This window comes from Capra hircus, chromosome 4 (assembly GCF_001704415.2).
Source record: "Capra hircus breed San Clemente chromosome 4, ASM170441v1, whole genome shotgun sequence".
Classification (NCBI taxonomy): domain Eukaryota; kingdom Metazoa; phylum Chordata; class Mammalia; order Artiodactyla; family Bovidae; genus Capra; species Capra hircus.
In genome coordinates, this window is record NC_030811.1 from 45,367,862 (window position 1) to 45,384,832 (window position 16,971).

The 16,971-nt window shown below is 49.9% G+C and overlaps 1 protein-coding gene across 3 annotated transcripts in view; it reads right to left on the reverse strand.

The window, feature by feature from the left end:
• The window catches only part of TNS3 (tensin 3), a 223,773-nt gene that overhangs the window by 152,791 nt on the left and 54,011 nt on the right, over nucleotides 1-16,971 (reverse strand). For all 3 annotated transcript variants that reach the window (XM_018047057.1, XM_018047055.1, XM_018047052.1), the window contains one exon: nucleotides 14,354-14,391. Coding sequence is in view for 1 of the 3 variants with exons in the window: in XM_018047052.1 (XP_017902541.1) it covers nucleotides 14,354-14,391 (38 nt within the window). In the remaining 2 variants the exon portion in view is untranslated. The remainder of the gene's footprint in view (nucleotides 1-14,353; nucleotides 14,392-16,971) is intronic.

Here is a 16,971-nt window from a genome sequence, read left to right on the forward strand (position 1 = left end):
CCACCTTCTCCCCCTTGCACTCTAGACCAGGAGCTGGAGAAATGGACATGGATACACTGGCTGAGGGGACTTTACAGTAATGGTGGATATACCGCCCGAGGCGACTTTACAGTTATGGTGGAGACACTGGCCGAGGCGACTTTACAGTAACGGTGGATCACTGGCTGAGGGGACTTCACAGTAATAGGGTGGGGGTGACACCTCCCTTGTCTCTGCACAGGGCAGCAGTCTGGTGGGAGGAGGAGCAGAAACTTCATTATCATCTTTATTTTGTATGACTGCACACCTTCTACTTCTTTCATTTCATGTTACTGATCGATAAAGTAGCAAGATGTTTTCTATGCCCATAACAGATGACTGAGAAAAGATAAAAGTCCAATTATCTCTACTTCCATTACTACCATTTATTATAACTAGGGGGTAGAATGATGAGAAGAGGAAAGCTGCCCTCCCCTAGAGCTCACAGTCCGAGAGGGAGCATGTCTGCTGTCGTAGTGGGCTCAGGACGCCATAACTAATACCACAGCCTGAGTATACCACAACAGAAATGTGTCATCACAGTCCCAGAGATGGGGGTCAGAGGCCGACGTGCCAGCAGGGCCGATTTCTCCTGAGCCCTCTCTCATTGGCGTGCAGAAGCTCCTCACCTTGTCTTCCCTCGTGCAATTTCCTCTTGCAAGGACACCAGTTGTATAAGGACAGAACCACCCATAGGATCCCATTATACCTTCACCACCTCTTTAAACCCAGACAGCATATTAAAAAGCAGAGGCAATTACTTTGCTGACCAACGTCCATCTAGTCAAAGCTATGGTTTTTCCAGCAGTCATGTACAGATGTGAGAGTTGGACCATATAGAAGAAAGAGCATTAAAGAATTGATGCTTTCGAACTGGGGTGCTGGAGAAGACTCTTGAGAGTCCCTTGGACTGCAAGGAGAGCAAACCAGTCCATCCTAAAGGAAATCAACCTTGAATATTCATTGGAAGGACTGATGCTGAAGCTGAAGCTCCAATACTTTGGCCACCTGATGTGAAGAGCTGACTCATTGGAAGAGACCCTAATGCTGGCGAAAACTGAGGGCATGAGATGGGAGAGAGGATGAGACGGTTGGATGGCATGATCAACATAATGGACATGAGTTTGAGCAAACTCCAGGAGATAGGGAAGAACAGGGACGCATGGTGTACTCCAGTCTATGGGGTCACAAAGAGTCAGACAGGACTGAGGGACTGAAGGAAAACAACAAAACCTCTTAAAAGACCCTATTTCCAAGTCCATTCACATTCTAAAGTCCTGGCGGTTGAGGTAACTACCTATGCATTTGGGTATGGGGCCACATTCAGTCCACTGCACCCACCATCAAAGGCCTGAGAGGGCCAATGGGGAATGAAGGCCATTCTCACAATGTCATCCAGGCAGATTTGGGAAGGTGGTCTGTAGAAATGCTCCTCTGGGGTGGGGGAACTCCAGTGAGGGGTCCAACACAAACCTCCAAAGAATTACAGACTCCATGCAAAGGGATGGCTCCCAAAATGCCAATCTTCAAGGCTTTATTAACTTATTTGCCTCCTTCAAGCACTTTTCCTTAACTTTTTCAAGCATGACCCTGGAATCCCTAATTAGGTTCACATTCCTTAGGAAACTGTTCTCCCACTGAGAGTTAAAGCTCAATTTAGCCTGTCTAATCCGCATGAGAACACACCGCCCTACAAATGCAATTAAGCCTTATTGGTCCCGCCTGTCCCCCACAGCCCCTGGATGCAGGGGGCGGGTGGAAGAGAGAGAAGGAAAATCACTGGGATCATTTCACTATAGTTTCCCTTAGATAAGTCTTCTAAAAACTATTTTTATTTTTCTTGCAATAATTTCTTGCAAGAAGCCCACGCATGGCAGAAATCCCCCTCTTTTACTGTGTCCCAACAGGCAAGGCACTTTAAAATACACTGGGTGCACCACGAGGTGACAGAGGAGGGGCTCAGATGTCAGTGGCAGAATGAGGAAGATGGGGGAGAGAGTGTGTATTCTGGGAGTCCTCTGCTTCGGGTGCAAAGGCCAGCAAACTCAAGCTGCGTGCAAGCAAGTGGAGGGCCCCAGAGGCACAGAAGGACTGCAAAGCGCCGAGCAGACACCAACTCCCCACGTGTGACGTGACCACACAGATGCACCCACCATCAAAACACATCAAGCTGGACATTTATGATCAGTGACCTTTCTGAATGCATGCTTCAGTGTTAAAAGTTTATTTTAAACTATATATCTTAGTTTTAAGTGCCACAGAGTCAGCTATGGAAGAAGAGAAAAAGCTTAGGACTCTGCTTCAGAGACTGACATTCAGTTACTAGAATGCCCCCTGCTCTCTCCCAATTGGCCTGAGAGACTCAGGTGGCCTCCTGCTATCTGAACTCAGTCTTCCTTGACTGTGAAATGGATACTATCACCTCACAAGAGGGATATCAGGAAAGGCTGTCAAGATACACACCATCAGATTGTGATGGAAACTCCCATCCCTCCAAGAGGACCATCCTATCGGGCTGGGAGGATTCTGTCTGTCTCTCCCGACACAGACATCCCACAGCAGTGGTCAGACGGCATTTCCTGAGGATGCAGCTGCAGCAGCAAGACTGCCTCTGTCATCACATTCAAGGTGGAGGAACAGGAGCGCACCTCCCTGACCCCCTGTTCACCAAGACGGGCCTGGGAGGGCCAAGGAAATCTGAGAAGTGCTGTCCCACAGCATGGCCCGTGACCACGGGGACACACACGGCTCCCCAGAACTCCATGTGCTTCTGGGAAGGATATGTTTAGATGGCATGTCTGGCAGTTAATGCTGAGAATACAACTCAACCAGTGGTCTTAGCAAGTTAAGGACCACATTAAGCAAAATGTTTTGCTTTGTTTCTGCTCAAAATAAATGTGAAGATCCTGAATGATGAGAAGGCGCATGGGGATGACTGGATGGGACCCAAGCACCGGTGGCAGGACATTCCCAAGGACCCCCAACAGGAGGGCAGAAACGGCACCTCCACACAGCTGCCTTGGCTTGCTCCTGTGTCACTGGGCCTGCATGCCCGCACCGGTCAGTACTCCACAGGACAGCTGCATGCATCCTTCTAGGGGGCTGCTCCTGTCACCCTCAGAAAGGCAGGAGAGCTTCCCATCACACAGGCACCCCAAGAAGGAAGCAGCCCCACCCCAGGGTGCACGCTGGCCCAAGGTGGGCAGGCCACACACAGGGCCTTGCCCTCCCTGGAGCGCAGGGATCCAGCACAGTGTCAGACTCCGCACTGCAGCTCCACGCCCCCCCTCACCTTCCCTCTCCATCCACAGAGGCCCAGGGTCATCTCTCCCCTCTGAGCCCCTTTGGCTGGTTCCTCCGCTGAGAAAGCCCATCTTTCCCTTCCTACCCACTCATGCCCCTACTTCAAGGCTGGACTACAGGCTCCTTCTTCAGGAGACACACATAAGATAGACGTGCTTGCTCCCTAACCAAGCCCTTCCTCCCATCAAGACTTCTCCTTCCCTCTCTTCCCACTAAGCCTCTCCCCCTCCCCCAGCAAGCCTCTCCCCTTCCCCACTTAGTCCCTCCCCTCCCCTCTCCCCTGCACCAGGCACCAAGCTCTTTCCTTCTCTCTCATTCTACAAGAACACCTGCAAGGCTGAGAAGTCTTTGCAGACAGCAACACAGGAAAAAGGACCCTTCCTTCAGGCTTAAACATCTCAACCAGAACAGCCTAAATAACAACACTTTAAACTATATATACAGGCTGGGTGGAGCCAGGAGAAACAGAGTCAGGAGCCGCACCAAAAATTCAGGACAAAAACTGTGTGTGCTTTTGCTTTTTTTAAGAGACGAGCTTAGAAATGCTATGACACCACCCCCATGACTTTTTAACACTCTCCTTGTTACAAAGAGGAAAGGAAGAAAAGGCACCTACAGAAGCAGCCGTTTTTAAGGACGGACATGGTACATGCCACAAAGGGGGAATACCAAAGAAATTTCTCAAAAAATACTTTGTCAGAATTGTCTAAGAATAGTACAATGAATAACCTGGTTTTTGCCAACTGTCCTTTGATCCAGGGAAGGACTGACAAGAAAAGGGAGGAAAAAAATGACAAATTTTAATAGATCATAACTTATCATCAACTCTCACAAGAAAATCTTAAAACTTTAGCATTAGGCTGCACAGGGCCAGCTAGCTCATTCTGAATGTCCACATAAACGTGTCCCACTAAACCCACAGGAGTTCACCGTGATGAAGCTAAACCTGCATCCACATTTGCAAAATCCTGCTAAGGCTGTCACTCTCCACCAAGAATCCCAAAAGGAAAGCCTAAGAACTGTCAGCAACCCTGTCCCCATCTGGCCAGGACACCAATCCTACCTGCCAGTTCTTCCCCCAAATGCCCACGAATTCCTTCCAGTAGCCTCCTCTGCCAGAATAGGCTTCCACCCTTGTTGGGCACCACTAAGCTTCCAGAGGGCCTCCTACAGCCAGGCAACTCTCCCAAAAAAAACACTTATTAAAAGTAAAGAAGAAAATCTCTACAAGGACAGAATCTCCGACTTCATAGCTTGTGGGAGCCACTCACACAGTCTACCTCCCATCCTCCAAAAAAGAAGCTCTTATGAGTTTATTCTAATGATGGTCTAAGCAGGAGAAGGGGAGGCCGACAGCCCAGAGCCCAATGCCCAGCTTTGCTAGGACAGAAGAGAGGCCGGCTGGCACTGGAAGTTCCTGGGGGACTAAGGAGTTGAAAGGTGCAGAGATACACAGGACACATGAGAAGGCCAGAGTCAAAACGCCTAGAGACACACAAAAATGAACGGTGCCAGCTGTACCCAGAGGTGACCAGAGGGCATCCCAGGAGCTATTTCTGTGTTTGAAGGAAGATGGGAGGCAGGCACTTCCTGAATCCTGGCTCAAAATAAATAGCTTTCCTAGAGAAAAAACAAAGCACAGAGTGCAACTGGAGTTTAATTTTACAGATTAAAATGTGAAGGCAGGGACTCAAATGCTTAGTTGATTATTTCTATCCTGTTGCTAAAAAAAGGAGAAATGGATTTTTAAAATATGACACCTATCCTCTAGAAGTAGCTACACAAATGTAAAACCAGCAACTTGATTAGAAATGTCCTTCTCTGTGTACGACTATAAGCAATTCTGGACAAGAGGCCTGAAGATGCCAACACAGATCCCTGTGAAACGCCCACAGACACACTCTGGTCATCACCAGGGCTGGGTAAGCCACATTTTGGGTTGTGACCTCAGTGCTGGCCCTCTGTTCTCAGAGGCCCTCACCCTCAAGATGCGGTCCATAGACACACATGCTAGGAGGTGGCCTGCAGTAGGGGTGGGGGTAGGGGAGATGCCACAAGGCACAGGGTGTCCAGATATGGGGGGAACAGGTCCAAAGCCAGCACCCTGAGCATGGGACCTGCAGAGATCCCTGAGGCCCACCCACAGGGGATAGGGGACAATGAAGTCATGCAGGGTTCTGTCACCTCCCCCAGCCTGAACCTAGTGCTTAGGACACAACAGACAGAAAAGCAGCAGAGAGAGGATCTCGGAGAACAAGAGCTGGCTTGAACCTGCTTTACTGGATGGCTCGTGTCACCGGCCAGAGTTGGAGCTCACCCCCAAAACCACCAGGGAAGTCCCAGGAACCTACCTCTTTGTAGACCACATGCTAGGACCCAGAACAGACAGCATGGGGATGAAGGAGGGCACCATGAGGACCATCTACTGATGCACAGAGGACACCCTGGACATCTAGGGCACACTGCCTTACTCCTTTTTGTAGGAGGAGACACCCACACTCACAGAGCTGCCATGGGGCCATCAGAACCCAGCCCCAGGTCCAAGGGCCCCTTCCCCTGTGGGTCTCATGGCTTTAGGAGATGTTTCTGGCAGCTACATGTGGAAATTACCATTTTCTACTATTCTCCCCAAAGAAGTGCAGGTTACAGGGAAATATCAGTGCATAATCATCTATTACGGAATCTCATGAACCAGTGAATCCAGTCACACCCAGAAAGGAGGGAAATATTCACTGAGTGTTCTTCCTTGTTTTTGTTTACATTTGAGTGACAGGTGCCCACAGCAGCCTGGCCCCAGGACAGCATGTCCCAGGCCGCACAAGACACACTCCACAGCCAGACTCCCGCCCTGCTGTCTGACCCAGGACGAGCACACACTCCACTGTTACTCTCCTCGCAAAGGGTGACGTCTGCTTTGAACTGAGGAGTCCTGGGTGCCCTTGCTCCATCAGCAGAGCCCAGCTGCACCCGCATCCTGATGCTTTGCAGGCAAGGCCACCTGTCCTCTCCCATCTCCAGCCTCAGCGAGCAAGCTTGCTTGACTGCATTTGATCGTCTGTTGTGTAACTAAGTTCCCCTTTGCGGTTCTAATAATTAACTGGGAGCAATTTGCTAAAAAAAATTTTTTTTCAAAACATTACTGCTATCATTCCTCCCATTCCCCCAAATGCTACAGATGTGGGGGACACAGGGCAATGGCTAATTTGTCACAGGGCCCTCACCCAAGTGGTCTCTCTGTGAAGGACTATCAGTTGTACTGGCTGAAGACGATGGGGAGGAAAGGGCTGTTTTTGAACAAACCTTCCCACATATATACATTTAAATGACTGCGGCTCTTCAAAAGTCACCTTGAGACACTTTACACATATTCCAGTTATTATCAATTAACACTGACGAAACTAAAACCCTGTTGCAACCGCCTTCTGGTCTGAGTCAGGTCCTGGGGAAGAGGCATGACAACAGGCAGGGGTGACCAGCACAGCGTTCCAGTGCCAGGATCCACCTTGGGATATACCAAACATCAAGTTCTCCCCTAAAGCATGGAGCCAAGCCACTAATGAAGTCACAAAACACATGCTCCCAAGATTTCAAAAGGTATTCTGGGAAACTTGAGCAATGCCCAGGCTCAGGCTTCCCTCCCCTCACAGATGAAGTTGCCAACAAAGAATCTGTGACAACTGACCCCAAAGGATCCCCTACCCAAGGGTCTGGCTTCCAGGCTGGAGTGAGAAGGATGTGGTTCAAAAGTAGGCTCCCAGGGTGCCCCCAATGTCTTAGGCTAAATAACAAAGTGCATTAGGACCCACAGCACCCCAGGCTTCCTCCTGCTGCCCTCCCCACCCCCAGAGGACCCCAGTCCATTAGGTAACGAGCCAAAAGGCTGAATGCGCAGCCGGGGAGTACAGGTTCACATTAGGTATGTGTGGAAGCCGCCTTCTTAGTCACTATGCCATGTGGAATGAAAAGTGATGATTTAGAGAAAGCAGAAGAGCATATTTGTATATCACATGATTTATGTAAAATAAATCTGTTTCAAAATAGGATTATAATTTCCTCCTGGGCTTTTCTAGGGAAGGACTAGTTAATTCTACATAAATATAGCTTTATAGCTTAAACTTGGGAGAAGGCAATGGCACCCCAATCCAGTACTCTTGCCTGGAAAATCCCATGGACGGAGGAGCCTGGTAGGCTGCAGTCCATGGGGTCACTAAGAGTCAGACACGACTGAGCGACTTCACTTTCACTTTTCCCTTTCATGCACTGGAGAAGGAAATGGCAACCCACTCCAGTGTTCTTGCCTGGAGAATCCCAGGGACGTGGGAGCCTGGTGGGCTGCCGTCTATGGGGTCGCACAGAGTCAGACATGACTGAAGTGACTTAGCAGCAGCAGAGAACAAATCAGTCATGGAGGAGTGAGACAGTCAACTACACAGCCAGTGAATGTATCACCTGGCCACATACCACTACCAGCTTCAACAGGCTGCTTCCTCTCGTGTAATGTCTGCCAGTCTGTCCAGTGCCCAGCAGGGTCTGGTAAGGCCCACACACAGAAGTGAAAATAAGAGGTGGCACCAGAACCACCAATAGCAGTGTTGTTAATGGGATGAGCTTCTCCAGATTACAGTGATTGCATCCTGCTGGCCACTTTCTATACCCTGGAGGAGAGCTCCATGACCCCACAATCAGATTATTTGGGATTTTAAAATGTGAATTTTTCATACAGAGGAAACTGCCATGCTTATATAGAACAGCACTCTCTTAGCACAGCTGCATGGGCATCCCTAGTGGCTCAGTGGTAAAGAATCTGCCTGCAATGCAGGAGACCCAGGTTCGATCCTTGGGTCAGGAAGATCCCCTGGAGGAGGGCATGGCAACCCACTCCAGTATTCTCGCCTGGAGAATCCCATGGACAGAGGAGCCTGGCAGGCTACAGTCCATGGGGTCACAAAGAGTTGGACACGACTGAAGTGACTAGCAGCAGCAGCACAGCTGCATATGGCTTGTTGACAGAAGAGCAGATCCAGAACCATCCAGTAGGAATTCACACATGGGGCTGTTCCCCAAACTCTGGCCTTAGAGTAACAGTTTCCAGTGGGACAACAGCCGCAGCCAGGAACATACCTTTAGCAAAATGAAATGTGTCAAGTGACTTTTCTACTAATTATAATGAGTCAAAAAAAAAATCAGTGAGGACAGTCTAACAGGAAAGGGATCTTTCTAGGAAAAGAAACAAAATTGCCCAGAAGAAGAGCAGAACTCCCAGTAACAATGTGCAAAAAATAAAAAACAAGACAGGGAAGCAACAAAGATGTCCTCCACCGGCGAACGGATAAATAAACCATGCTACATCCAGACAATGTAATGTTACTCAACACTAAAAAGAAATGAGCTATCAGACCATAAAAAGACATGGAGAAAACCTAAATATATACGACTAAGTGAAAGAAGCTAGTCTGAAAAGGCTATATACTGTATGCCTCCACTTAGTTTTTCAGCCATATCCGACTCTCTGCAGCCGCGTGGACTGTAGCCCACCAGGCTCCTCAGTTCACGGAATTTTCCAGGCAAGAATACTGGAGTGGGTTGCTATTTCCTCCTCCAGGGGATCTTCCTGACCCAGAGACCGAACCTACGTCTCTTGCATTCTTCTACACTGGCAGGCAGATTCTTTACCTCTAGCGCCACCTAGTAAGGCCATATGTACTGTACGCATCCAAATATAGAATGTTCTGGAAAAGGTAATGGCACCCTACTCCAGTACTCTTGCCTGGATAATCCCATGGACGGAGGAGCCTGGTAGGCTGCAGTCCATGCTAAGGGTCGGACACGACTGAGCGACTTCACTTTCACTTTTCACTTTCATGCACTGGAGAAAGAAATGGCAACCCACTCCAGTGTTCTTGCCTGGAGAATCCCAGGACCGGGGGAGCCTGGTGGGCTGCCGTCTATGGGGTCGCCCAGAGTCAGACACGACTGAAGTGACTTAGCAGCAGCAGCATGGAGACTGTAAAAAGATCAGCAGTTTCCTGGGATTATGGCGGAGGAGGGATGAGCAGGTGGAATACAGAGGATTTTTAGAGCAGTGAAACTACTCTAATGATACTGTAAAGATGGAAACATGTCGTTATATGTTTGTTCAAGTCCACAGAATGAACAACACTGAGAGTGAACCCTAAATAAACTATGGACTTCAGTTAATAACAATGCACTGAGACTGGCACATCCATTGTAACAAGCGCACCATACCTGGCTGTGTGGATGCTGATGCTAAGAGGGATATATGAATTCTTCCTACTTACCACTCGATTTTATTATTTTACTATCAATTTTTTAAAAATCAAAACACAGGCACTGAAGGTGGACAAGTGAAATCCTCTACCTGAACTGGCCCCGCCCCCTGGTCAGTCCTGGACAGGCGGCAGGCCGAAATGGACCTGAGGTCAGCAAGCTACATCTAGGCACCCAGCTCGGGGCCTGACTGACAGCAAATCAGGAAACGTTTGTTGAATTGGGCAGTTTAAAAATTAACCACCTTTTTCTTAGTGCAAGGAGTGGGAGGAGGAGAGAAGGGAAGTGTAAACATTCAATGAGAGGCCAGGTCAGGGTTTGCAGGTAGGACATGGCTCAGGTCTTGTTTCCCGGTGGGCAGTGTGACTCTTTCAAGGCTCAGGGTCACCTGTAAGGCTGGGATGAGGACACAATGACCTCCGAGGGAGGCTGTGACAATCAAAGTTAGAAAAGCCACAGCTCAGCACATTGCTGACCATCCCTCAACACCGTAGCTGGTTTTCATTCCTTCTGAGCACCCATTAGGAGCCAGTCACTGGTTAGGTACTTCGTTATTGATCTCATGTCACCCAAAACCACCCTGTTGGATTACAACCACCCATCATGTTTCAGATGAGACTGTTAAGCTGCCTGTGTACGCGAGGACTTGGGGTGATGAACACACAAACCCTCACAGGCTCTGTGCTCGACCAACCAGGACTTTTATGAAAAAATTCTCGCTCTTTCCTTTCTGCCAATGCACAGCTCAGCCCCTATATGGGGCTTTACATTTGCAAAAACCTAGTGGAGGCAGTGTTCACACCCACTCACCAAAGCTCCAGGAACCCCATCTCTGCCACATCTAGGGGGTGCCCGACTAGTGACCCCATCCCCCAAGTGTCTCTTCACCATCGTCTGCCTTCCTGAAACAGCTTCATTTCTTTTCTCCTACTTCCTTTTTTCTCTTACCAATGAGTCAGCCAGAGGCCAGGAAAAAAACAAGATACAATGCCCAAACAGCTCACGTGGCACCCATGAACAAGCACAGCCTCCCAGGGAGCAAGATATTTGGAATTCCAAACTTCTCAGTAATTATACATAACTCATTCAGCTTCCTTAAAATTTAAATAATTACCATAATTAATAGCTAAAAGCAAGCTGATTCAAGTGGATTGTAGATGTATTATTCACCCATTTTACACATGAAGAAACTGAGGCTCCAGGGAACTGGACTTGCTCCAGTAGACAAGAAGGATAAAAGCCCAGGTCTCTGCCTCCCTGTGCCCTTGGACTGCAGGGCCTCGCCTGAGGGGACATACTGCCCAACAGCCAAGAAGAAAGAGACCCTGGTCCTGGCTCAAGGCTCCATTTCCCTGCCTGAGCACCTAGTCCGTGGTTCAGTCCCTTTTTTGCAGGGTGGCTCTCTCCTTCCGCACCTCCGACTCTACTAATGGGACATCCTGGGCCCGGCTGGGAGCCTCTGAGGGACAGCAGCATGACGATGCCAGCAGGACTCACCACATAGTAACACATCACACAGTGACATGCGTGCTGTGCCCTCTGCTCCCGTGTTCCCAGCACACAGGGGCCCCATGGACCACACCATCCCCAAGTCAGTCATTACAGCAAAGCCTGTGTTTTCAACCAGAGCTTCACCTAAGTTTTCTCAGTCTCAAAGAAATCTGGACACTCACAGTTAGGCACAGACGTGGAGTGACTAAGGACCCAGCCTTGTGGGGGAGCCGTGGCTCAGCTCCTGGGAGACTGAACTGCCTACCCCCCACCCCACACCGTGCTTATCTTCAGGCGCGGCTGAGAATTTATGATCTGCTCAGCAGTACCGCCATTATAGTTCTGGAATAAGAAGAGTCTTTGTTATTGCCAGTGGCATTCTCTCCTGCCATTCAAAGCTGCGTTATCCAAAAAAATAGAAAAGAATACGGATACATTTCCCCCTCCACCATGATCTAATAAGAATAAAAGCTTAACTATCCCGAGCAAACTGCCAATTACTGTGGCTAGAAATGCCACAATCAGTGATAGTTAAGGCTTTTGGAATACTCTTTGAACCAAAGAATTCAATCCCCTAAGTGGCCGGCACCAGGTCTCCTTGGAGAATCGGTGCCAAGGGCAGCGGGGCTCAGGCTGCAGCGGTGGGTCAAGAGTGGCCAGCCAGAGTGTCACACGAGAAAGTGCACACAGGCGTGCACACACGATGCACGCTCACACACGCGCACACATGCCCGATGACACAGGACTAACAGGGTCTTGGGCATGGCTCTCTCCTCTGTCTGCCCTATGTGGTGATGTGGATTATACATAACTCATTCCACTTCCTTAAAATTTAAATAATTACCCTAACTAATAGCTAAAAGCAAGCTGATTTAAGTGGACTGTAGATGTATTATTCACCCATTTTCAGTTCAGTTCAGTCGCTCAGTCGTGTCCGACTCTTTGCAACCCCATGGAACTGTTGCACAACAGGCTTCCCTGTCCATCACCAACTCCCAAAGTTCATTTTACACATGAAGAAACTGAGGCTCTGGGGAACAAGCTCCGAAGTACAAAGTTCACTGTAACTGGGACTCTCAGGGGCTGGGGTTCCGTCCAAACCCTCATCAGGTAGATGGGAGAAAACCCGCTTGGAAATCTGAAATGTATCCCCAGGGTGGCATCGTCCACACCTCCACTGCTTACAGGAATCTCTGCTCTGACACAGTTCCTTGGGTTGAAAGCACATAGCACGATGGAGGGTGGCAAAGCAGACCTAAAATAACCAAGGTTAGAAATCAGTCACGCCCAGTGGTAAGAGTGAGCAAGAATGCCTGGCCTTGGACAGAAAGGGGAAGCCTTCTCCACAGCGAGATCGGAAGTGACAGAAGTGCCCCAAAGCCCCACCATGGGGCCTGATCTTGAACCAACTAAAGCACGTATCATGTGACATCTCGGAAGAGAATGGGATTCGGGCGGGGTTGCGGGGGTGGTTGGCCAGTTTGGGGGCTGGATAACAGAGCAGTACTGCACTCTATCCGAGCTTTGCCACTTCCCCATAAGTCCCGAATGCGCCATAACAAAAAGTTAAATAGGAAAGTTCATTCTGTTAATCTCTTTCTTGAAAAAAAGCAGGGCTAGAGCCACCTGTAACTTCCCTAGCTTTATGTGTGTGCACGTGCCCCTGTGAGTAAACTGCAGGCATGTGTGTGAAGTGTGTGCATGTATGGGGCATGGGCGAGTGTGCACTGTGTGCGACTGCATGTGCACGCCTGTGTGTATGGTGAGGAGAGTGGAGGAAACCAGGATCCTCACATGGAGAGCACACATGTGAAACCAGCCCACAGTTCCACAAAGCTGGCCTCTAGCACACATTCCTTCCACTCAGAGACCAAGGACCAGGAAAGGTTGACCCATGAGGTTCACAGTAGCGACAAAATCCCAAGACTCTCTAAACCCCATCTCCCTGGACCTCCAGCCACAGGGCGACCTGCAGGGCATCTGAGGCGGTCCCAGAAAGGAGAGGCGATGCATGGGCCCTGGCCCCACTGAAGGTAACATCATACCTGGAATATATGAGAGATGCAGACACCGGGACCCAAGTGGAAAATCAAGGCTTTATCTAGGGGTGCCTGCAGCTTCCATATGCCATTTCCAGGCCTCCTGCTACTGCTGCTGCTGCTAAGTCGCTTCAGTCGTGTCCGACTCTATGCGACCCCATAGACGGCAGCCCACCAGGCTCCTCTGTCCCTGGGATTCTCCAGACAAGAATACTGGAGTGGGTTGCCAGTTTCTTCTCCAATGCATGAAAGTGAAAAGTAAAAGTGAAGTCGCTCAGTCGTGCCCGACTCTTAGCGACCCCATGGACTGAAGCCTACCAGGCTCCTCTGTCTATGGGATTTTCCAGGCAAGAGTACTGGAATGGGGTCCCATTGCCTTCTCCTCCAGGCCTCCACATTCCCCACCAATCAAAGCTCTGCACCCAACCCAGCACACCAGACCTCAAGTGCTTCATGGGGCCACCCAGCAATTTAACCCTTCCAAGGAATGCACAAATGCAGGACAACTTCCCTGATTCAGGGTCCCCATACTTCTGTGACTGCCTGAAAATCCCAACCCATCCATGTATGTGCATGCTGAGTCGCTTCAGTCATGTCCGACTCTGTGCGACCCCATAGACGGCAGCCCACCAGACTCCTCTGTCCATGGGACTCTCCAGGCAAGAATACGGAGTGGGTTGTCCCTTCTTCCTCCAGGGATCTCTCCAACCCAGGAATCGAACCCACATCTCTTACCTCTCCTGCATTGGCAGGCAGGTTCTTTACCACTAGCACCACCAGGGAAGCCCTCCAAACCCCATCTATGAACTACACTCAAAAATGAAACCAGAAAAATCCCCAAGGCCAGCCATGGGCCCCAGACCCTACCCAGCCCCTCTCCCTACCCTACAACAGCAGCACGTTGATGTAATTAGAAAGAAGGGATCATGTGATGTGGAGAAAGGGTTGACATGGCCAGGACAAAATTACCAAATTCTTTCCTGAAACCAAATTCTTAAGAGTTATTTTTCTACAATTAAAAACATGGATTTCATAGCTCCTCAGTTTTTTCTTGAGATGAAAACTATACACCCTATCAGAAAGCATCTAGCAGCCATTTCTTAAAGAGTTTCATTTCTGTGGCTACGATCCAATGCGGTCTCCTCCCATACACATCATTCAACACAGGCCAATTTGGCTCCAGAAGCCCCACGGGAGAGTGATGTAACACTTACCTTGGCTTCACATTTCTTGTGACAGGAATACTTGCAGGCTGCAAGAGAAGGAAAAAGAAGGTGTGTTGAGCATTCTCTCCATACTTTTTACATTTCCATCTCTAAATTCTTGAGAAAGCCCAGACAGAGGGAGGTTGTTTTTCCCTTAGGACACAGCACTGAGTTCAACAGAGCATGCAGTGGATGGACATGGTGTCCAGGAACCCAGCCACCTCTGCAGTGTCAGCAGTGGCCCAGATGGCGCAGGGAACTCTGGAGAGGAGTTACAAACACACTGGCTCTTCCAGGGGTTCAGGCCACCAGATCAGCACCTCGGGAGGAGAAAGGCAGTGAAGCTGAGAGGTACAAAGTATCAGTGTTTGCCTGGAAATTATAGCTTTTCCCTGAAGAAAGGAGAGAAACTTGAAAATGCCCCAGAAGACTCAGGACTGGCGCCTTTAAATTAGTGAGAAATTGGACATTTGCGTTCCACGCTTCTTCCACTTCCGGATGACCTAAGAACTGACTGTCAGAACAAATCCACATCTAAATTCCTGCGGGGGATCCTTCAACCCAGGCCATTGTGAGGACTGAGAGAGGCATGTGCTGGTTCGGAGGCCCCAACAATGCAGAGAGAGCCGGAACCAATGCGGATTTCACAGGCCCGCCCTCCGTGGTCTGCAGCTGTGCCTGCGGGACATGAAAGCCTGCCCCCACCAAAGCAGCTCAGGGCACTGGGGCCTGTCTGCCGATGCTCCCATGCAGAGACAGAAGGACGGGGAGACAGCGAGGAATGAAGCAACTGCACCAAATAAGTGCAGTGCAGGCACCCCTGTGGGCTCCAAGCAGGCATCTATCCGATAAACCCATGGGGTGATTGTGGGATAGGGGACAGGGATCTAGGCTTGGGGGCACAGGATCTGGGGGCTTTCTGGCCTAGCCTGGCTGGGCTGCCCTAGGTGGAACCAGGCCTCTTTCCTCTTCTAGGGTTATGGTGATGCCAAAATGCCATCATTCAAGGGACCCTGCTTTGAAACTGCAAAGCACAGCATCAATGTATAGAAGTGTGGGGTCCTGGAAGAACAAGGCCTGAGGTCAGGAGATAGGTCCCAAATTGCAGTCAGCACTTCAAGGCCCAAACTTTTCATCCCCTATGTCTTCTGAAAGCCCTAACTCACAGCCCACCTGGGACTGAATGAGGGTGAAGCAAACTAATAAAGAAAAAGAGCCCATGGCTGGGGATCCCTGGAACTCCAGCAGGGAACAGCCAGTGGTATTATCTTTGCAAGATCTAGTTTTTGAGCTCTTTCTATGCATCCAAGGTTTGTGAAATTATTCACAAAGACAAATATTTATTCTACATCTTCTAATGGGTTCACCCAGCAAAGGTGATGAGTGATTTTCTAACCAAGATAGGCCAGCCATTGGAATAAAGGGGCTTTCACACCAGATTAAAATCTCAGACAGAAGGACAGCCAGGGGTAGAGGCCAGCAGGAAGAACAGAGATACAGAAAAGGCAGTTGAGGGGCCCTCTGGCCTTTAGGGAAGATGAGAATTAGCGGAAATGCAGTGATGACTTCGCAGGCTCCAGAGGAAGCTCTGTCTGCACACACTGAATGGGGCGGGCCGGACCACTCAGCAGCCGGGACAGGAGCACAGCTTCCTGTGGCAGTCAGCCCCCGAGACGGCCTCATGGCTTCTCCAGGAGCCCATGTCCCCGTGCGGTCCCCTCACACAGTGACAGAGCGGGTCGTGTGACAAGGCAGGACGGTGGAGTGTATGGCGAGTGACCTCTGCTCTGGGCTCCTGGACCCCCGCCCACATGTGAGGCGCTGAGGCAGCCCTGGGGAGGAGGCCCTTGGGAAGGAACAGAGGCCTGCCGCCAGCAGCCAGCTGGGAGGCCACCTGGGAAGCGGGTGCTCCAGCCCCAGGAGAGCCTTCAGATGATGCAGCCTCCTAAGATATGCTGAGCCAGCACTGCCCGGCCATGTGACTCCCACATTCCTGATCCACAGGAGTAGTGAGAACAGAAGCTACTGCCACAGTAAGTCACTAACTTTGGGAGTAACTGGTTATGCAGCAGATCAACAAACCGATTCAACCCAGAAGGGAACTCTGGTGTGTGGAACCATGACGGCGGTGTGACATATTCACGAAGGATGGCGCACTGGGCTATGGCAAGGGCCTCACGCCATTACAGAGCAAAGCATCACATTCACAAAGGTTAACTAATCAGACTGAGTTGCATAAACCACCCGAGTGCTAAGGTGAGGATCCTGAAGGTGGACCCACTGTTCTGGGGGTGTGAGCAGGTGGCCCAAGTATTACTGTTAGGGACCAAACGACGGTCTCTAGGACCTGAGTCATGTTTACCAGAAAGAGACAGGATATGCGCTCATCCTGCCTGGCCAATCATGTAACGCCAGCTATTCCTGTAACTGAGACAAAGAACTGCCTGTATATAAGCCGCCATACTCCTTTGTTCCGGGCTCTTGTCGGATTCCCTTGTGTGGGATGAGACTTGGGCCCTAGCACGCTAGAGATAAACTCCCTTCTTGCCCTTGCAGTACCGTGGTGGACTTGCTCTCTCTCTCGGTCAGTTCGGAGATACAGGCTCGAAGCATAACAATTACGAACT